We start from the raw sequence: 22,820 nt of genomic DNA, 5'->3' as shown, positions 1-22,820 counted from the left end.
GAGATTTAAGTTTAATTGGTACCATTCTAAGAACTGCTAATAAAGACACTACATCTTCTTTTGCTTCCAACATCACCTCCAGGCATAGAGTCCAAGCTCCCAGACTGTTTATTGTCACCTCATGAATGGCTTCAAACTTGTTTGTATGTAGCCTTATTTCCCCTGGCCATTCCTGACCCACTGCCCTGGATAAGGTGTTTTACAGTGCATCCCCAGACACTCCTTCACTGGAATCAGACCATCTTGCATCAACCTGTCACTTAAATGTTCTGCTGCTCTGCTAACATTCATTCTGAAACTATGCGCCTGAAATTCCTACTTTTCAGCTCCATTCATTAGCTATCATGTTTCCTTCCCTTCTTCTTCCTTCTTCCTCTTTTCCTCTTTCTCCTCATCTTATTACCACTGTGGCTCATTTCATGGTGGATTCTATCTATTAGAGTATTCAGTGAGCAGTGAACTCTTTTTGGATTTAAGGTTACATGCTCCATTCATTTCTCATGCTTCTTGTCACTTCATCATTCAGATGTTTTGCATGCTAGAACATCAGTCTTTCAGAACTCTGTTTTTAGTTTTACAAAACTCCCAAGTCTTAAGCATTTAGTTACAACAAAATATACAGATTTCACCAAAATTAAAAAGATGTATGATCACTCAAAGGAATTTATATTATCTGAGAACAACAGAATAAGGATTCACCTTCATCTAGTTTTTCCTGTTGTTTTGCCTAAGCCTGGAAAGTAGGAAAATAAACAACACACCGTCAAGGCCCTAGAATTGTTCTTTCTGCCGCTAGGGTGGTTGCCAATGTGGGCTCTAACCATGCTCAGTTTGGATTTTAACTTTGTAATCCCTAAACACAGAGACAGCCAAGGTGAATGCCTCAGAAACCATGGGCTAGAATGTTCACAGCTTCCTCCTCTAGCCCCATGCCTTTCCTGGCTTCCCCCTGAGGAGCAGTGCACAGGATTGAACTCAGAGCCTCCTTAACTGTGTGGAAGAGAGAAGAGAAGGCACCATGCTTTTAAAAATGCCTGGCCATGATGGGAAACAAATTCTGAGCTCTCTCTCTCTAAAAAGGAAAAGGGACCTTTAGATTGTGTTAAAATATAGTTGATTCTCACTATTCACAGTAGTTACGTACTATAAAGTCACTGAGTAGAGAATACTGAACCATTGCTCTAGGAGAAATACAGGGTTAGCCTCCTGCAAACCTGTGGTCACATTTCTGTCAATCCATCAATACGTAACCTCATTTTAGGCATGTTTCTGTTTAAAAACACAGCACTTAATATATATTTTTGATTCACTAACATTAAACTCAACAAAAATATCACTATAATTCATGCCTGAACAAAGCCTATCTGACATTTTTTCTTCATAAAGTACATCACATCCTTCTTGTGCTTAGGATCACCAGGCAGCACCTCTGTCCTATGCCAGAGGGGCACTTTCAACAGCTGAATCACCATCACCACCACCAACAAACCCACAAAAATGGGAAACATGTGGCACTACATAGACCACAAAAAAGACATTTGTTTCAAGTATAAGAGTTAAATTAAGGCAGGGTGTTGCCTTGTCTGACCTGTTGGCAACATGCACTTTGAATGACTCAGAGTTTTCACAGCTCTGTACATTTCTTCAGATGACCACAAAAGGGCCACAAGTTTTGATTTGGGGGTATACATAAATTTTTATGAGTAAGAAAATGCAAATATGGAATTCCCAAATAATGAGGATCAACTATAAATGTTTGTATGAAAGAATACATTGGACCTAGGTTTAATAGCTTATTGATAGACATTGTTATCCTCATTTAAAGGTTGAGAAAATTGAGACAAAGAAAGTTCAAGTTACTTGCCCAAATTACACCATTAGTAAATGTTAGAGTTAGGATCCATACAGTCTGGTTCAAAAGCCCCAATGTTTGTCTACAACCATACCACCCTGAACGCACCTGGTTGATCTCGTCAAAAGCCCCAATGTTTAAGTTTTAACTGCACAATATTGCTTCTCAAAATAAATAAGTATTAAGTTTTAGAATTTTAAGGTCTATAATAATAAAAGGTATGATTTTGAACTTTATATATTAAAATGAAATCAGGATTGCTTTGAATATAATGTTGATTAGGAATTTAACCATTTTAACTAAAACATTTGTAAAAAAAAAAAAAAAAAACAAAGAAGAGAAAAAGAAGAAGATCTTACATGAGGTTTCTTGAGATAATTAACAAGGGACATACAAAATGGATACAGCTTTCAATATTTTCTCTTAAATATTTAAGAGACTATTTTAGTGACAAGAATGCAATGGGAATAATTAAGGAGGTGAATACAAAATTGAGGTTCATACTAAAATGTGTATCTATGCACTTCCCACTCTTATTTTATGTAATTCAAAAGATAATAACCAAACTGCAGCAAAGAGATTTGATAGACCATTATTTCCCTTGTGCATTCAATTTACATTGTCAAGGCTTTAGAAATGTAATAACCCTGGCAGTATTTTTTGTTGCTTGAAATTGTAAATAGGATTATATGTCTACTATTAAGACAGGATGTGAAGAATGGTACCTCACCTGTCACATGGGTGTTTCTCCTGTCACAGAGCAATCAGATTCCAACACCCAGCAATGCTCCACTTTACAGCCCATAGAAATACTAATATTTTATCAGACTCCAAATCCTGTGATGAAAGGAATGAAAATTATTACCTTTCTTCAACTTTCACAAATGTCATCCTTACTCCTTTAATTGGCATCCGATTAACATCCAGGGAAAGTGACCCTAAAACCATCTGTGACATGGCCTCTAACCAAGAAGAAAATCAGAAGTCCCCAGTCCTCTAATTTTGTAAATGAAGAAACAAAGGTCCAGGAAGATGAAGGAACTTTCTTAAGCTTTATAGATTTTGTGGCTGAGCTGGGATTAGAAGGCAGATCTCCTGACTTTTTATCTTCTCTTTGTTTTGTGTCTCATTGTTTTGTCCTATGGTGGCCACCTGGTCATTCTACTTTGAGTGAATAAATATTTATGATTCCAGATAGTGATTTATGAGAACAAATGGATTACATGGTCATGAGCTTCCAGTTTGCGTAGTCATCTTTTAAATTTTTAAAGCTTATATTCTAACCTTGGGTATATATTCCCATTCTATTATTCTGGTGAGCTAGGTTAATCTTTTGAAAGCTTTGGTTTGATTACTTTAATCTAATTATTGGCCATCATCTTTTATAGGGATTATCTTGAACTGTTAGAAATGGCTCAACACAAATAAATATATGACTCAATTTCTTTACTGTGTGCCAACTCACCTATTAATTTTTATTTGCAAAACTGGTGAAATTGAATTTTCCTTGAAAAATACCCCCAAACCATTTAATTCTGCTCTTCTGAAATTACCATTCAACAGACATTGGTTGAAACAACTGAAACCTGAAAATTTATTTTCTCCATAAAAAAAAAAAAGTCAAAATCAAATTGACCACTCTTTAGTGTGAATTGTGGCTTCTTATTTATACCTGATAATAAAAACAGACCAATGAATCTTGATTAATTCAATGAAAATTTCCGTGAAATGAAGCAGAGGTACACTGCAGATTAAGCAAACTTTAAAAAGCCTTTTATATATTGTTAAGGAATCCATTATTTTAATTCAATAAGTAAGATTATAAACTATTTATAAAATAAATACTGTAAGTTTAAGAAAATTGCTAAATGGTGTATGAGCTAAGATTAATAGGACTTCTGTTTCTCATTACCATGTGCAACATCACAAGAGTCTTTTGCTCCCATTGTAACAACAACAAGCAAGATGATTTTCAAAATCAGTTCAGCAGAAAGTGAATGACAAAAGAAATCTAAATGAACTAAATTCCAGAAAGAGACAAGGCTTTCACAAGAAAGAAGAAATTTATGACTTCCTTTGTTCCTTACAGAGCAATAAGAACTCCATAAGAGACTCTTAAGGACTGAGAACAAACTGAGGGTTGATGGGGGGTGGGGGAGAGGGGAAAGTGGGTGATGGGCATGGAGGAGGGCACTTGTTGGGATGAGCACTGGGTGTTGTATGGAAACCAATTTGACCATAAATTGTATTTTGTAAAAAAAAAAACAAACAACTCAGTATTGATGAGGAATGAAGAGAAAGCAGCTGAACATTTAGCAGACTTTTAATGGCTATATTTAGGCTAGTGTGATGGACAAAAATCCGAAAGAGCCCCAATTACAGGGTGGGTCTGCATCACCCACTACCTCTCTTTTGTAGGCTGTTGTAACTGCACAGAGCTAGTATACCAATAGCTGGAGGGCAGAAAAACTGAGAGAAGTCCTTGGAAAACATGCCTGAGTCTTCCCTGAAGACCTGCTTAGTGGCTGCTGAAGAGTGAAAGCGGGACAGGTTTGCTGAGACAAATCCCACCAAAGCTCTTACCGTATGGAAAGAAAGTTCTAAATACAGAGAGGCATAAAAGCTGGAAGAAATCCCTCCAAGCTATTGGGATGGTAAGGAGTCTTCCTTAACTGAGTGTACTACGGAGGTCCCATAAAATCCAAGGTACTCTGATGTGAAGAAGTCTGGAGGTATAACTAGAGAGAAGAGAGAATTATATGGTGACCCAAAAGCTGATAGCCAGTCTGTACAGCAACTGAGATTTCTTGATTCTCACCAGGGCTCAGATCCCAAGCTGTTCTGCAGAAAGTTATGATCCTGCCCTCAAAATATTTGAGGCCAGTTGGTAATTGAAGCTAGGTAAAGACACAAAATTGGCCAAGCTCAGCTCGTCTACAGATAAATTTGAGTCAGTTGTCTGATTCAAGAAATAGTGTGCCTTATTCTGGGGATAGATATTTACTTTGGTTCTTTAATACAATGCTCAGCATACAATAAAATATTACAAGAAATATGAAGAAGGAATAAAAGGTGACCCTTGGTCAAGAAAAGAGACAATGATTAGATGCAGACAGAAGTATTTCAGTTGTTGAAATTATCAGATGGAACATTAAAGTAACTATGATAAATATGTTACAGAATGTATTGTCAAAGTCTGGCAACATGAGTAAAATGAGAACAATTTTATCAGAGAAATGGAAATTATAATAAAAAAGGAAATCCTAGAGATAGACAATATCTGAAAAAATTTAAAAATTAGACGGGCTTCATTATGGAAACAACAAAGTGAATCAGTAAATTTGAAGACAAAGTAAATTATTCAAACTGAAAAAGAGACGAAAACTCCAGATTCAAAATAAAGCCATAAAAAAAGAACAAGCTCAGTTCATCTATACATTAATTTGACTTAATTCTGATCCAGACTATATAGGATAATATTAGATAATCTAATACATGTATAATTGTATTTCTTTAGTAACGGTGACAGAGAATGGGGCTACAAAGTATTTGAAGAAATAATTGCCAAGAATGACCCAAAATTGATGAATGACATCCATCCACAGATTCAGTAAGCCCTGTCACCCCACGAGCAGAATAAATGCAAAAATGTTGGGGCACCTGAGAGGTTCAGTCAGTTAAGTGTCCAACGTCGACTCAGGTCATGATGTCAGGGTTCATGGATTCATGCTCTGCGTCGGGCTTTGTGCTGGCAGCTCGGAGCCTGGAGCCTGCTTTGGATTCTGTGTCTCCCTCTTTGTCTGCCCTCCCTGACTCATGCGCTCTCTCTCTCTCTCTCTCTCTCTCTCTCTCTCTCTCTCAAAAAATAAACATTTAAAAAAATTGTTTTAGGGGCGCCTGGGTGGCTCAGTCAGTTGAGCGTCCGACTTGCCTCAGGTCATGAACTCTCGGATTGTGAGTTAAAGCCCTGCAACGGGTTCTGTGCTAACAGCTCAGAGCCTGGAGCCTGCTTCAGATCCTGTGTTTCCTTCTTTCTCTGTTGCTCCCCCGCTTGCTCTCGCTCTCTCTCTCTCTCTCTCTCTCAAAAATAAATAAAGATTTAAAAAAAATTTTTTAAATCATTTTAAAAGAATGAATACAAAAATGTCATACCTACACACCATAGTTAAACAGCTGAAAATCAAAAATAAAGATAAAATCTTAAAAGTAGTTGAAGGAGGAAGGGGGCGAGGGTGGGGAGATTGTGCTGGAGAAAGCACATTCCATACAGGAAAACAATTACAAAAATGATATCTGACTTCTCATCAGAAATAGAGGCCAGAAGGCAATGCAGTACACAAGTATCTATGACTCCACTTCTATGAAATCCAAGAAGAAATAAAACTTACCTATGTTGATAAAAATTAGCAGGTAGTTGCTTCTGAAGTGGAGAATTGACTAGAAGGGAACATGAGAGGATTTTCTGTGGTAATAGAAGCTTTCTTTAGCTTATTTTGGGCTGTGGTTACATGGTGTATAGAATTGTCAAAATTCATCAAACTCATCAGGGCAAATTTAAATTGTACTTAAAAAAATAAACTCTATGAACATAAATATCTTTACACAAAAACATTAGTGATTATGTGATTACAGACAGGCCTATTTCAGATACAGAGGAATCCATTCATGTCTTAAATTCCCGTAATAATCAAAGCAAGGTGAAGATAGAAAAAGTATGATTTTATGAAAAGTACACCTAAAAGCCGGAACTAATTCTTAGCATAATGGTACCTTTATTGACATGAATACCTTTATTCACATACATATAAATATAATATATGCACATACTGAGTATATTTAATTTGATGTTCTACAAAAATAAGCTAAAGATCATGATTCAATTAACATTAAAATAACTAACATAGCTCCTCTGCATCATTTCAAATTCTGTGAAAGGTTAACTCTGTCATGCTTTAATTAAAAAAAAAAAACTTAAATTAGAAATTTTTAGTTATTGACCATGTATATTAGCAGGCTGAGCATTTCCTACTTAGTGAAAATAAGCAGGCAAAATAACCCGATCCAAGATAATGAAAAATATTGCTGTAAACGATTGTTTAAGCAGGTTTAAAACTGATTCATCGTTTTGTAAAGGACCAACTATTCTGGAGTCAAGCTCTCAGGATGGTTAGTACTTGGGAATAATGGAAAGAATCAGAGATTTTAATGTTGGAACAAAGATAAATTAGGACAAGGATGGCTTAAACTATTTGATGCAGTAGAAATAAAGGGAGGAAATGAATATTTATTGAATGCCTACTATGTTTCAGCCACTTCCCTGGGCACTTTTTCTGTTAAGTCACTTAATTATCTCAATAGCCCTATGACTTGGAAGAGAAGGCTAGGCTCAGATAATTAGTAGCTTGTTGAAGTTCACGTACTAAATACCTGTGCCTTTGTAGCTATCGTATTCTATATTGCCCAAAGGATTAGAATACATGAGAATTTAGAGGAAATACATTTCACCCCAACAGAAGTCGTAATTATCCAATAATCAGTGTTGTCTAGCCAAAACACAGGCTGCCTTAGGAAGTAAAGAGCACTCTGTCATTAGTGGTATGCAAGCAGTACCCAGATCATCTCTTATGGCCTCTGGGAATACAATTCTATTACTGGGTAGGAAACTGGAAAGATACCCTCTAAGGCTCTGTCATGTCTATAACTTCAAAAAGCATTCTAGTAGATTAGTGGATTTTAAGCTACCACTAAAAATGAAGTAAAGAAACGGAAAATAAAGAAGCCAAGCTTCAGACCTCTAGTATCTTTAGCATGATCACTACAATCTTAATTTGTGTATCAGAAAACATGGTTCAGCACAGCTGTTAGGAAAGGTACCCTGGAAAACCATGACTGTTTGTTGCTCTTTTTGATGCACAAGAGAGATTCTTAATGAAGTTTGTTGTTTTTAATATTATATTATCTTAAACTTGAGGAATTTACTGAAAGGAGGTAGGTGACTGTATTCCTATAATGATTAAACATTTATTTAATGAAAATAACATTATAAGCTGTATTGACAGTGATGTAAAAGTTCACCAGAATAGCAATGTGCAGGAATAATGCGTAAAGCATTGATTGGGAGGTGATGATGTTTTTTGTTCATTGTATGATGGGGCAGTGAGAGAGATGACCCAGGGCATGTAAAAATCTCATGTTATCATGTAAATATTTTTCTTCCTAATTTTTCCCTGGTTTAATTACAGCAGAAAATTATATTTTATAATGACCTTTAATGAAAATAAATAAAAAATTCTACCTTAATACCTTTTTAAGAAAATACATAATTTTTCATTTTGAAAATGGTACCTACCTTAGACAGTTTCAGCTTTCACAAGCTCATCTTCATAAAATATTTGATAAATTTTGACCCACTGCACACAATATAAGAACTGCATAGCCCCTGGAGGAGCTGCTTGGGATTCTGTGTCTCCCACTTCTCGGACCTTCCCCGGAAGTTTCTCAGCTGAGACCCCATGGTCTGGAGGCTGTGTGGGATTCTCTGACCCCTTTCTCTCAGGTACAGGGAGAGGATTCAGGCATGATGAGCCATGGTAAGTGACAGCCCCGGGCGTGGAGGCCCGGGGCGAGCAGCACTTATCATTGAAATATAACCACAGATTTACATAGAGCTGTTTAGTTCTAACACATTTTGAAGGGTAAAATGTTGCTTACAGTAAGTTCTTAATGTATCCTGGAGGTTTTTCTTTTGTTTTGTCTTCTGTTAAAACATGCAAACCAACAAACCTAATTTACTGTGCCCCAAGACACTCAGGTGAATCGAAAACTCAAAGTCTAATTCTGCTCTCTTTTCCTTTTGTTTCCCTTTAGCCTACAATATAGCAAAGAGGAAAACGAGGCCAGATTCAGTTTTCCAAAACACTATGGAAGAGAATTGACTTTTGCTTTGACACCTTTCTTTCTGTTGCCATACGTCTTCACACTGCTTGCTTCTGATAATGCCACAGCTATTAAAGCAAGCTGATGTGTAGTTTCTATACCACATTTTTTCTAGCTAGTTGTGAAAATAAAGACTAATAACAAACCATCACTCATCTGTGTGTGTTTTGTCACTGAGGTAGCTGTTTACATTCACCATGTTATAGTGATGCATAATTAATACTTCTAACTGAGAGCTAATAACTAATTATGAAATTCAAACTCCAAAACATTGATACGAAAGCTGTAAAGTCCTGATGGAAATTTCCGTACTGAAGATGTCCGTAAAAGTGCCCGCCTGTATTTTCTGTTGCAGTTCCTTTTTGAAAGAATCTAATATAACCCCTCCAGGAATTATGTGTCCATTTCAACTTCAGAAGGAAGCAAACCAGGCGTGACAGTAGAAAACACAAAACGGTTTTATAGATGAACCTATTTAATATTGTTATTTAGTATTTGCCTCATGTCCAAGTATCTTCAAAAGGAGTTATTACAATATGATATTTTTGTTCTGTTTTATATTTAAGAGGTTGGTGTGTCTTTTCAAATTAAAATTATCCCACAAGTAAGAGTGAGGCATTAATACTAATGAGAATATTAGTTTATATTCATTGTAAGATGAGAAATAGAAAGGAAGAGATGCTACATTGTTAAAACCACCGATGAAAAATCACACAAAAATCTGTTCTGCTTTGTGAGAATTACTTTTAGGACTAGATTGTGTTCGACTTTTTCTTATGGAGTTCCAGGTATGATAAAAACATATTAATCCTATTACCTCTCATCCTTACAGATACTCATTTCAAGGAACTTCCAACCCTTCTCCACTGTGCAGCAAAATTTGGTTTAAAGAACTTAGCTATCCATTTGCTTCAATGTTCAGGAGCAACCTGGGCATCTAAGGTGAAAAATTTGGAGGGTTCAGATCCAGCACATATCGCTGAAAGGCATGGTCACCAAGAACTCAAGAAAATCTTTGAAGACTTCTCAGTAAGTTTTTTTTTCCATTTTATCTCTAGGACGCTTTTTATAAAATAAGTGTGTTTGCACGCGCACGTGTGTGTGTGTGTGTGTGCCTGTATGCACATTGCTCTTTCGGGAATGATGCTGCTTCTCAGCTAGTTTGTAGTGCCTTTTGGTCCTGAAAAAGCATTTCGCAAGATAGGTCAGTTTGTTTTAGCATCACCATAAACCAGCTCTGACTCCACCCTCCCTCCCCTAAAAAGCTTTTAAAAAGCTTGTCTTTCTGGTTTCTATACAGCCTGTTCCATATTGGAGGGGAGATGGTGAGAAGGAAATGAAACCCTATTACATTTATTCTTTCATTCAGGAGTCTAAGTAAGACACTGTTAGGCATATGAAATTAGATGAATAATTGATAGGTTAAAAGAATACATTTTTTAAATCATTCGAAAAGTCTATTTAATAAAAAGTTAATTCATGTTACTTAAATGTGTTTCTCACATGGGCTTCCTTTTCTCACGCTGTTAAGTCCCTCATCCTAATTATGTAGGTTAAAGCCTCAAATTTCAGAAGCATATTAGTCTAGATTTTAGCAAGAATACAACCAAGGGACGATTTTGAAGGAGGGGATACTACCTTAATACATAGAACACATTTTGTGTTTTCATGATCAACTTTAGAAGAGCAATTATTTTCTCTTGTAACAAGAGAAATGTTATGTACATTTTGCTTGTGAAAGTGAATTATGCTTCTGATGGCTCTTTGGAAAACATAAGAAAATAATCGTCTGGCGAATATGTCAAAATTTGTCTTTTGACTCTCATAAAATAAATAATTTTATTGCCAATGAACAGTTAATAAAGAACATTGAAATACAATGAGTAGCTTCTGGTCATTTTACCATTCATTCTGATTATTAGGTTAAGTCAATGTAATACTGGACTTCCATAAACGAATCATATTTGTGGATTCCAGAGAGTCAAATGACAACCAACTAACTTTTTCCCCACTTTTAAGAAATAACAAAGTAGTTACCAGAATAGCATGGATATCATTCACGATGAATTACAATAGGATATCTTTTGCTTTTATTTAAAATAAATACAGAAACAAAAATAAATAAATACATAAATAAGGGTTTGTAACAAAATTTTTAAAAGTACTTATTATTATTCTGTGTCCTTCAAATCGTGAATAAGAATTATTTTTATTCCTGAAAAGATTTTAGATAGTGATTCTCACATATCTGATGAGTGCATTCACTTTAGTAATTATCCACTCTATATAGCCATTGACCAATGGTATGGTATCTGTCTCAGGTAAGCTAATGAATCAATTCAGCTTTGCATAATTGCCTACAGTACTGTTGTGCAGCACATCTTGGTTGCCTGTCTCAATTCTCTACAACCTTATTCTCAAATTTTTAACCACTGGTAGACTTAAGTTAAAATTTCCCTGTGGAAGGGGCGCCTGGGTGGCTTAGTCAGTTAAGCATCCGACTCTTGATTTCAGCTCAGGTCGTGATCTCACAGTCATGAGATTGAGTCCCACATAAGGCTCTGTGCTGGGCGTGAAGCCTGCTTAAGATACTCTCCCTCTCTACCCCTCCCCCGCTCATGCTCGTGCATGCACTCACTCACTCTCTCTCTCTCTCTAAAAAAGAAAAGAAAAGAAAAGAAAAGAAAAGAAAAGAAAAGAAAAGAAAAAAGAAAAGAAAGAAAAGAAAAAAAGAAAGCCTGTGAAAGTCTTTAGCATCCAGGGTTACTTTCTAACATAAGCTCTGATTTTTTTTTTCAAAGAGTAAGGCTTCCACTTCTCATTCTCCAGTGAAGACTCCCCTTTTAACAGATGCAGCCTCATGCAAACTGCATGTGCCCCATAAATAACATGATACTAGATAATAATGGCAGTAGACAGGAATGTTAAGTTCAAAGGTAGGATGTGATGGATATGGGAAATAATTTTCTTTTTCTCTTACATCCCATGGACATTTGATCTCTGCTCTTGTAGTAATAGCACTGATTCAAGTTGATGGCATTATGGTTTTATTATCCATAATAGGACTGAAAACATGAAAGAAGTATAGGTGTTAATTAGATAACATTCTCAAAACGTGAGAGGTACTCATTTGTAATGAAGAGATTCTGTTCATAGATTAGTATGGATAACATAGCTAATAATCACTGCCTGTAGGTGACTCTTCACTCTTTTATAATGGCTGCATTCTAATTTTGCAGTTATACTTGATAATTATGCTATGAAACTTATTAAATGATGCTATATATTTTGTTTCTTCGTGAGCTATTACATTTTGTCAGAATGTCCATAGTGGACATTGCCATTATAAACAGGTTAGATTAGTTACTTTGTGAGTGTTCTGATGTCAGTAAGGAAGTGACTATAACTGTTGCAAGGGACAGCAGTTTTATAAAGGTATATTATGGTTATGGATAATTAGGTACAATAATTTTTCAAGCTACCAAAGACCTTTTTGCAAATGTGTGGTAAATAAAATGGGAATGTATCTGTTAGGTTGTGACACACGTGAAAAAGCATGTTTCCTGTTGATTTACTTTTCTGACTATTCTTCTAATCATCAGTTTTATTTAAAATAAATCCAAATATTTTATCTCCTTAATGAAAACCAGAGAAACACATGTTGAAATTTTATATTCAAATTATGGTAACTACGTCTCTTAAGAGTATATCTGAACCTGATAGAGAAAAAAATATACAATCTCATTAGGCTGCTACAGTACTTTATTGTTTCATTAATAATATTTACATAGCTTTAATGTTATAATCACGCTGATAAATCTAGATTGTCACATACATGTTCAAACTTTCCTTTAAAAAAAAACCACTTTCCATTAACGATTGTTTCAGAATGGTTGAAAGAAGTTGATATTCTTTCAGGTTTGAGGTTTACAATCCAATGAACCATACTTCTGTGCAGAAGAAATACATATTTTTAATTTCAAACATATTTTGCCCCCAACTAACTGACTGATACGTTCAATTCTTCCTCATCGCCCATCAGTGAAACACTGTTAATTTTAGGATTTCACAGAGAATTACAACATGATATGTTTGAATAAAATGGGTAGAAGGAAAAAGCCAATTGTGATTTTTTAAAACACAGGGAAGAAAAAGAACCATTGGCAAGCATTCACAAACAAAATGCCCTCCATATCTTAATGTAAACTATTTGAAGAATAAGAGAAAAGAAAAAAAAGAAGGCTCAAATAACATCTCTTAATTTCTTCATGACATTTTTCCTTTGAGAAGTTAATGATTTATACACAATCTATAAGTGGAATTTATTGTGAACAGATAGCTTTCATGTTTTGAGAATGTTATCTAATTAATACCTATACTTTTTTTTCATGTTTTCAGTACTATTATAGATAATAATACTATATATTTCTAAAATCCATAAGGTCTTTCAAATAAACTACTCTATTTTCAGTTTCTGACAACATCTCCTCAGAAAATTACTATGAAAGGTGGATGGACCAAGAGGATAAGGGTTGGTGCTTAAATCTACAATTGAGTGAGCCACGATTTACTTAACAAAGTTCTAGAGGAGATCCCAGATTATTTCAAATAAGAAATAGCAATATTGACAATTAATTCAGTCCTCTGAAATGTTATCTTTTAAATAAAAAATACCTGAAAAATTGAAAATAAGCTGAAACTTTGGTCACAGATAAAGACATAGTCTCTGATTCAATATAAAGTATGCAGCAAAAATTGGAATTTCTTTTAAGCACGTACTTCCTTATATTATCTTGAATATGTCACCCCACCCATCTCCATCAGTTTAAAACACTTAACAAAATGATGACATCATTATGTAAATGGACAGGGAGATATATCCTCCTCTATTGGCTGGCATGGAATTGGAGAACATATGTTTATTTCTCTTAGGAACAGCATTCAGACTGATTATATTTTTTCTTCCACCACAGTGTTCACTTATGTAGTTTTATGTATATGTTAATAAGATCTTAATCATAAATCATTTCACTAAAATTTAGGAATTACAAAATCAGCTTTCCATGTACTTTCTCTAGCTGGCAATTTCAGACAGACTCTTCACTGGGAATCTTTCCGTTGTTTTCATCTGTGATGAGATTCCTATAACATCTTGCTCTCATTGACTTAATCTAACACTGCTGTTTGCCTCTGTGGACAGTGGGCTTGTGTGTGTGTGTGTGTGTGTGTGTGTGTGTGTGTGTGTGTGTGAGGGGGAGGGGGCTGTTGCCCTCTAGTGTCTGGCTGACCGACAATGACCCTGAACTTTTTCAAATGGTCCAGGGTTTGGAATGAAGGTACAGAAAGGTAGAAGTTAAACCACTTTGAGAATCCCTGTATTAAGCAATGATGGACTGACTGCTGTGGAGAACCTATCACTCAGAAGTTAGACTTTATGTTTAGGCCAGTGAACATCACTCTTCTTGACTATCTCCCTCAGTCTTAGTATTGCTCACTTGGTGCTTTATATACTATTTGTTCTCTGGTAGAGTGTTCATTTAATTTAGTATATATTAGTGTATACTTATTCTGTCTAAGTAGCTTCACACCCTGCTTTGCCAATGTAGTTCTTCTTTCTTACAAGTCTAGAAGCTGATAATGGGTAATGGGCTCCCTTCCTCTCCCACTGTTATGGGCACTGGAGGTGCTCAGCATCTATTTACACAATGAGGGGGCAGAAGGTAAGTGTCAACTTTAAGGGCTTGTTTGATCTCACTTAACCAATAATATCCTTAACTAGGTCCCGTGATGTAAATAAAATAATTGGTCAGATTCTCTCTCCATTCAGGATTTTTTAAGTTTAGTTTTAGAGAATTCTAAATTATCCCAACTGCTATCTTCAGTATATATTTTTAATAGGCCAGCCTACAGTACATTTTAGAATTCTGGCCTTTGTTCAGTATTGATGTTCTGTTAGAACTAAAGAACCTGGAACAAGTCACATAACTGCACTCAACTGCATGCATTACAAATTCATTTCTCTGTTACGCTTTTGGAGCTACTTAGCAACCTCTTTCTAAAATCCCATTAAATGCACCATAGTGGCTATTACAGTGTTTTACCCTTCTGCAAGTCCACAAACCCAGTTTTAATACCCTAACTCTGCAGCTCTAAACATCCTGTTAAACTCCCTGAACTCCCCTCACTTGTTTGCCAAATTTTCCATTTTTCTCTACACTTCGGGCCTCAGGATTCAGCCAGCTCTGGATTTGAATTCTAACTTCATCAAATACCAAGTTTGCATCCTTGGACAATCTCTTTGCTTTCTCTCAGCTTCAGTTTCTTTATCTGCAAACGGAAAATTCCTTACAGGGTGTTTTTAGGACTTAATGAAATAAATGTGAAAGTATTAAATATATAGTAGATCCACAATAAATGATATTTTATTCACCCATTTCCTTCGATTTATTGTTGTTTATGTCAACTTTAGTTCTCCGCATCAATCATACCCTCTCTTTCTTTTGCATCTTTAATCTCTCCCATTATATTGACTCTTCCCTGAACAAACATGTTCAAATATAGATATGCACACATGTGTGTGTGCACACACAGGTACACACTCCCAAAAGCTCTGCTTTCTCTTCAGTCTGTTTTTCAGTATCAGAGTTAACTGAAATAAATGTCTCTTAACTTCACTCTGAAGCTCTTTTGTCAAATGCCGTGAATAATCTATCATGGATCTGATCCGTTGGATTCCTCGTACGTGTCCTTTGGCCCAGGCCTTCGCATGGGTTTCCATGACCATGCCATCTTTCTAAATGTCCACTGACTCCTTCTGAGTTTCTTCTCTTACCCCAACAGCTAACGTTCTTCCTACACAAGCTTTTCCTGTGTCTAATAACTCAGTCGTTGTCTTTAACCTGGGTCTTTCTCCTGGCTTAAGACTCCAGTTCAATTTTGCAAGCATCGTTATCTTTGATGTATTTACTTCAGACACTGGCAGTCTCCAGAATCCTAACAAGGGTCACACCGATACTTATGGTGGCTAATAGAGAAGAATTGCCAAGACTCATATTTTCCCAATGAAATTTCAATTCGTTTGCTTTTGTAGAATTTCATCCTGAAAGCATAATGTCATTGTGTTTATTTCATGAGGTCTACTCTCTAAAGCTATGGTGTCAATACTGATTGCTCTAATTAACATGTGTGATGAAGTTTACACTCACTGAAATTGCATTTCCTTTTGACCAGCAGGCATGTAAGTGACATCTCTAGACTAGTCTCTTCTATACAAGCTAATTGGTTTTAAAGAAGCCAGAGAAAAACAAAAGGACTCAAGTTTAGAAGGTTTCTGAGAAATTAGAAGATAAATGATTATAAACACACAGGGTTGCAAGGGACTTTAAAGACCACCATTTAGCCACCATCAGTAGGCTTTGAATTTCAGTCATTCTTGATGCTTGATGATAAAAAAGGTGTTTGATGTAATTCAATGTAGGCAGAATATATACTTCTCTACTGGTGTTGTGGTGTGGCTTCTTTCTACATTATATAAAGCCTTCTCCAAGGTCAGATTACATATGAGAAAAGTGCATAACTACATGTATTTTTTAAAAATATTCATCAAATATCATAGCTCTGAGCCAAGCAATATGATTTCTTCATTTCTCCTTATGTAGCAACACCTTCCTTGTGATATATGTGGATGTGAGAAATTAAAGATTATGTCTGACTTGTTTTGCCTCCAAAAATATAACGTAAAAGGAAAATAGATGGTACCAGTTGAAGGCTAAATTCTTGGGTTTGTTTTAAATAAAGTAATCAACTTTCACTTGAGCCAGGAAATCAATAGCCTCTTTGATTTTAGTTTGGCAAGTCAGTTCACTGATTGATTCAACAAATATTTATTGAGTACCTATTAGGTATCAGGTATTGTTCTAAACACTGGGAATCCAAAACAGACCAAAACTCCTGTGATCATGAAATTTAAACTTTAATGGGAAAAAAGACCATAAACAAATAAATAATTAGAACATATAATGTGTCAGATGGACATTAGTGTTTAAGAACGAGAAGAAATAGGAAGGACCACCTTGTTTTGGGTGGTATGTGGGGGGAGTTTGGGACAGCGATTTTGAAATGAGTAGTTGGAGAAGTCCTCACTGAAAAGGTAGCCTTTTGGTGACCACTTGAAACCTATGGAAGTCATGCAGATATCTGGAGGGGAAATGTTCCAATAAGAGAAAACCAGGACAGCAAATGCCAAGACCCAGAGATGCATTTGCCTGGCATGTCCATAAAAGAACAAGTTGGCAAATGTTACTGAAGCAGAGTAAACAAGATAGAGAATAGTCATCGGCTCAGAAAGGTAACAAAGGCCAGTATCTGTAGAGTGGTATAAGCAATGGTGAGGAGAATGAATTTTGGAGAATGAAAGCCATTAAGGAGTTCTGAAGAGAGGTATGGCATGTTCTGATTTAACTGTCTAGCTGCTGCTTTGACAACAGACTCTACAGGGCAAGAGCAGGAGGGATAAGCACGGATTAGAGACCATCCCAGTAATACAGAGGATACATGACAAAATGAGAGCAGTTTAGACTAGGGTAACAGTAGCAGAGACTGTCAAAAGTGGTCAGATATGAAATATTCTAGCACTTTACAGGAAAGCCAACAGGTTTACTGATTATTTGACAACAATATAGAAAAGAAGTTGGTAGTTACTGATGTCTCCAAGGATTTTGGTAGGAGGAATGAATTGCTTGCTATGTACCGAGATGAAGATTGTGTGAAGTGCTGGGGAAGATCCGCAGTTTGGTTTTGGATGTGTTAAAATCTAAATACCTATTAGATATTGCAAAGTTTAGAAGTTGAGGTGATAGGGGGTACCAGCAGAAAACAATGAGCACTAGCCCTTGAGGTAGAAAGAGATACCAGGAAGTCTAGTGACATTGAAGCCAAAGGGGGAAAGAAAATTTCACAGAGGGGGTAGAGTAGTCAACTGTGAAATGCTACTGACAGGTTAATTGAGATAAGGACAGAGAATCAACCTTTGGGTTTAGCACTGTGGCCATCAAGAGCAGTTTGTGGGGTGTCTTCTGAGGGAGGGAGATGCGGTCAGAGGTATGGGAGAGGTTACAAACCCTTGACATGACTACAGAGAGTCAAGCAAGGAAAGAAAGAGTGAAACTGAGGGATCATGAGTATATAGCAGTTCTTCAGGGTGTTTTACTGTGAAGGTAAGCAGAGAAAAGGTATTGTAGCTTGTAGGTCAACAGACGTATTTCTTTTTCATTTTTGTAAAGACTGAAGAAATTACATGCTTGGAAGTTAACGGGAATGACCGAGAGAGAGAAAAATTAATGGTTCTGAAAAGGTGAGAGCACTGCCCAAATCTCTTAAACAGGACAAGAAAGATGATGATATGAATGATATGTGTGTATGTACATTTATGTATGTATATGTATCTATTTCTCCTTAAAATTAATCATAATAAAAAGTCTTTCCAAGTATTGAAAAGATGGAACAGCGATTCACTAGGAGACGAGAGATTAAGATAAAATTTTCTAATGACACATGAGCTCCATGATACTTTGGGAATGGTTCTAGTGAATATTTTGCTCTTAGTTTGTCCCAAATATGTCTTATTAGCTGTGTGTGGAAACAAGTGTGAAGCATATTCTATATCAGACACACATTCCGTGATTAGTGGTTCGGAATCTCTGGCAGAAATCTTCCAGGGGAGGAGACACACATGCAGCCTCCAGCTGGGATGGGTGTCTTGGAGAGAAAGTGAGCTGCCAGGGGTAAAAATTAGAGTGTTTTCATCTGTCAGACATTAATGTCCACTCACACTGACAAATCTTAAACCCAAATCCTCAGTTTGAGCCTGTGGCTGAGACTTCAGCCTAAACAGGCACATTTCTCCCTTTATTAGTGTTTAATTTGCTTTTCTCAGTACTGCCGAGTCCGCTTATTCAAATCTGGCTCTCGCTAAAATATCAGTAAGCCAATTAATCCATTTTCTTAATGAGAACTCTCTATTACAAGAATGGGTTACTGCATAGATTCATATTGAATCAATCGATCTTGCATCTGGTGGGGAGAATGCCAGTTATCCGAGCAATCTGGTTCATTACCGCAGTATTGGACCGCATTGCTGAACACGCCTGCAGCTTGATTACAATTGCACTATGGGAGTGGGGAAGGCTTGGAGTTGATTATTGTTATGTATTGGGTTGGGCTAGAGACTTTATCCACATTTCCCTGTTCCATGTTCTCCACTACTCTCTGAGGGACGGCTGCTTATTTTACATTTTGGGAAATGGAGGCTCATAAATTGGAGAGGTGGTGAAATTTGGAGCCAGAGTCCTCATCAGATGGCTTCCAAAAGAGATGACTAGCCATAAAAATAATAAGAACCTACTAACTTTAGGGTATCACTACATGAATTCTATAATGATTAGAATCATTCTTCTCAATTTTAGCCTGGACTATAAAAGTGGAAGAGAAAGGGGATGGGCACAAAGGGAGCCATAAGTGATCTAGATTTTAATAATAAGTACTCACTGAGTGAACCAGTTCGTCACCTCCAATCTCTTTATGTGCTCTTTCCTTGGCATTCCAAAAATTATGTCCATATAATGCTTCCAAATAGAATGTCTACCTCATCATCATATTATTACCATTATAATCATTTCCCCCTATTTATTGAGCACTCATTCTGCACCTGATATAACAGGATTGTTAGAGGAGGGAAGGAGAACAGAGAAAACCCTGTACTTTTATTTTTCTCTGAAATCTACTTTGTTGAATGTCAGAATATTGTAAGGGTCAAATTATGTATACGAAAAGCCTGTGGAATTATACTGCTTATCATTCTTTTTAAACTTCACCACGACCATATTTTTTAAAATATTTTTTTAATGTTTATTTATTTTTGAGAGAGAAAGAGTACAAGTTGGGGAGGGGCATAGAAAGAGAGGGAGACACAGAACCTGAAACAGGCTCCAGGCTCTGAGCTGTCAGTACAGAACCTGACATGGGGCTTGAACCCACGAACCATGAAATCATGACCTGACCCGAAGTCAGATGCTTAACCGACTGAGCACCCAGGCACCCCCACCATGACCATATTTTAATATTTCAATCGGTTTGTGCTGTTTTAACACTGAGTATTTTATTTTAAAAATTACATATATGACACATGAATAGTCCAATTATAAATTTTTTTCTTTCCTGTTTTTGGATATCACTCCTGAATTTAGCAAATAATATTCATCAAATTTTCTGTTAAACAGGTTATACTGTAACATTTCCTCAAACAAGGAATTGTTTGTTATGTTTTATTTTAGTCTGTTTTCTACCTTTATGTCAGTAGAGGTTTTCAGTTCCAAGAAAAACTTGAGTGGCCATAATTTGAATAGTAGACATTGGCATTTAGCAACTTTAAGCTAATGTTGGTAGGCCTTCCTGGTGCTTATATTCTAGTTGGTTTGAAGAGATAGTAAATGAATAAACAAACAAGGTAATTTCAGAATGTGATAAATGCCATGAACATTTTTAATTAAAAAATAAAATTCAATTGAAATCTAGTTATAAAAAAATGGAAATTTGTCACATTATGCTTAGTATCATATATTATAAATATAGACTTCCACTTAATATTAGATTTCATGGTGTTTTCATAACATAATCAGTGTTGATATAATTAACATATTAATAAATTCAAGCCTAGAATCTATTTCCTTTATCACACTATAAATTTGATGACAGTACATCTTATTAATGTATGTGGATATGTGTTTAACATCTGTCCCACAGAACTGTAAATTCCATAGAAGTATACACTTATTCACCACTGTATCTGCCATACGCATCATGGTGGCTATCTCAGTAGATGCTGTCTTTCACACACACACACGTATACATATATGTGTAGTATATGTATTTACAACGTGAAAAAGAATTAGTTCTATAAATGCTAAGCATGAATGCTATGTTGCATATTACTATATTTGCAATAATAAAGTCAGACAAGTCACTCCTCCATGAGCTCACATTTAAATGGAGGGATAGACAGTAAAGTGTTCTTTATTATCTGTCCTTCACATTCTGCCATAATTTTACCCCCATATGCAATCTCCAATAAGCAGTTGAGTACTTTGGAAAAAGAACATGTCAGTGTAAGAATCAAAAAAAAAAAAATTAGCAAAAAGTTATACAGAATTTGCTATGTACTGATAGCTCTTTCATTGCTTTATGATAACAGCTATGTTTTATTACTCCTATTTCACAGATAAAGGAATGTAGCATAGAGTGGTTAAGTGACTGCCCAAAGTCACACAGCAAGTAACAGGTAGAGCTGAGGCTTGAACTCAGGCAGTATAACTCTAGCTTGCATTCTTTAACACTGTACTAGACTATCTCTCAATAGCCAGTTCCTTATAATAATGTGATATATATATATATATATGCACTAGAGTCCCATAATGTGTGTGTAATATATATATATTACACACACACATACATCATGTTGGTTCTGTTTCTCTAGAAAACCCTGACTAATACAAGTATTCATTTTATTTTAAATTTCTATGATTTTTTTTTCTCAATCACTCAATGGTACAAATCAAGATGAGAAATACTTTGAGTGCTAGATTAATCCTGTCATGTTGCTGTTTGCTGTTGGGGCTGTGACCAGGTGTTGAGTTCTTCTCATGAGGGGAGAGGGAGCTGGAGTATGAGAAAGGAAGCGAGAGGCAGGCAGAGCTCTAGAAGGCAGAAAGGGAGGAGCAGACAAATGGGCCACAGACAAGCAATAAAAATCCATAACAATTCAGGAATAGCTTACTAAAATTGTTCTAGGAAAATATGGGAATTGGTTAAAATGTTTCCTTAAAAGAAAATGCAGTTTGTTTAAGAGCTTTGTAGTGGTTTCTACATAACTCCTAAAAGGTGTGTGGGAAAGTGGGCAACCTATTTTGATACCTGAAGAGTCTTACTGACTGTCAGTAAATGAGTGAAGAATGGGCCTGTCCAAAACGCTAGTAGAACTGCCCTTTAAGAAATACTGGCAAAAGATTTTCAGCTAATCACACTGTAATCTCAGTAAACATGGAATCAACTTTTTTCCATATTCTCTCTGATTTCCTTTGGCAAGTGGATATGTTAAACAGAATTTAAACAATGGCCATGTTATATATGCTTCTATAACGATGTGAATTTGTCTGTATAGAGGGTCTCTGACTTATAATGGTTTGACTTTCAGTGATTCAACTTAATGCTTTTTCAACTTTACAATGGTGAGAATGTGATATGTATTCCGTAGAAACCATACTTCAAATTTTGAATTTGGATCTTTTCCCAGGCTAGCGATATGCAGTACAATGCTAATGTCAGGGAGCAAGAATTCCTGCCCCCTTCGGGGGTCCTTCTAGCTGGACTAAGATTCCAATTGATGTGAGACAGATTAACTGGAGAAGATCAGACTTAATAGCACACATATGGAGAATCCGCACAGACATGGAAACTCCAAAGATATTCAGGCAAAATGAGGTATATATGTCCTTCTGAACTAAGGAAGAGGGGTTAGCAGTCTGGGATTTCAGAGGAAAGGCATGCACTTCACAGGACAATAAGAAGAGATGTTTGGCAATTAGATGTTTGCCCTGCCATACAGATGGATCATTCAGATAAAATTTATCTCTGTTAAAAACCCTTATTCTGGGAAAGACACCCAATTTAGCTTCTTCTATATAATCAAGGGAGAAGCAAAAGTTTCTCTCCAGCCCCCAGGGTTTCAGTTGCCTTTGGTTCAAAATAATCCATATGCCAAAGTGGTACATTCTGGGGGGAATGTCCCAAACCCCTTCACCGGGCAGTGACAGGAAACTGCAGCTCCCAGTCAGCCATCTCATCACGAGGGTGAACAGCCAATCCACTTACAACTATTCTGTACCCATGCAACCGTTCTGTTTTTCACTTTTTGTACAATATTCAATAAGTTGCATGAGATACTCAGTGCTTTATTATGAAGTCGGCTTCATGTTAGATG

At 36.2% G+C, this 22,820-nt stretch overlaps 1 protein-coding gene across 2 annotated transcripts in view; it reads left to right on the top strand.

Moving 5' to 3' along the window:
* The window catches only part of BANK1 (B cell scaffold protein with ankyrin repeats 1), a 308,779-nt gene that overhangs the window by 140,633 nt on the left and 145,326 nt on the right, over nucleotides 1–22,820 (top strand). For both annotated transcript variants that reach the window (XM_043571701.1, XM_043571693.1), the window contains exon 7: nucleotides 9,621–9,817. In XM_043571701.1, coding sequence (XP_043427636.1) covers nucleotides 9,621–9,817 — 197 coding nt within the window. The remainder of the gene's footprint in view (nucleotides 1–9,620; nucleotides 9,818–22,820) is intronic.

The sequence above is a fragment of the Prionailurus bengalensis genome, chromosome B1, assembly GCF_016509475.1.
Source record: "Prionailurus bengalensis isolate Pbe53 chromosome B1, Fcat_Pben_1.1_paternal_pri, whole genome shotgun sequence".
NCBI classification, from domain to species: Eukaryota; Metazoa; Chordata; class Mammalia; order Carnivora; family Felidae; genus Prionailurus; species Prionailurus bengalensis.
This window is presented reverse-complemented; position numbering and strand designations above follow the sequence as displayed.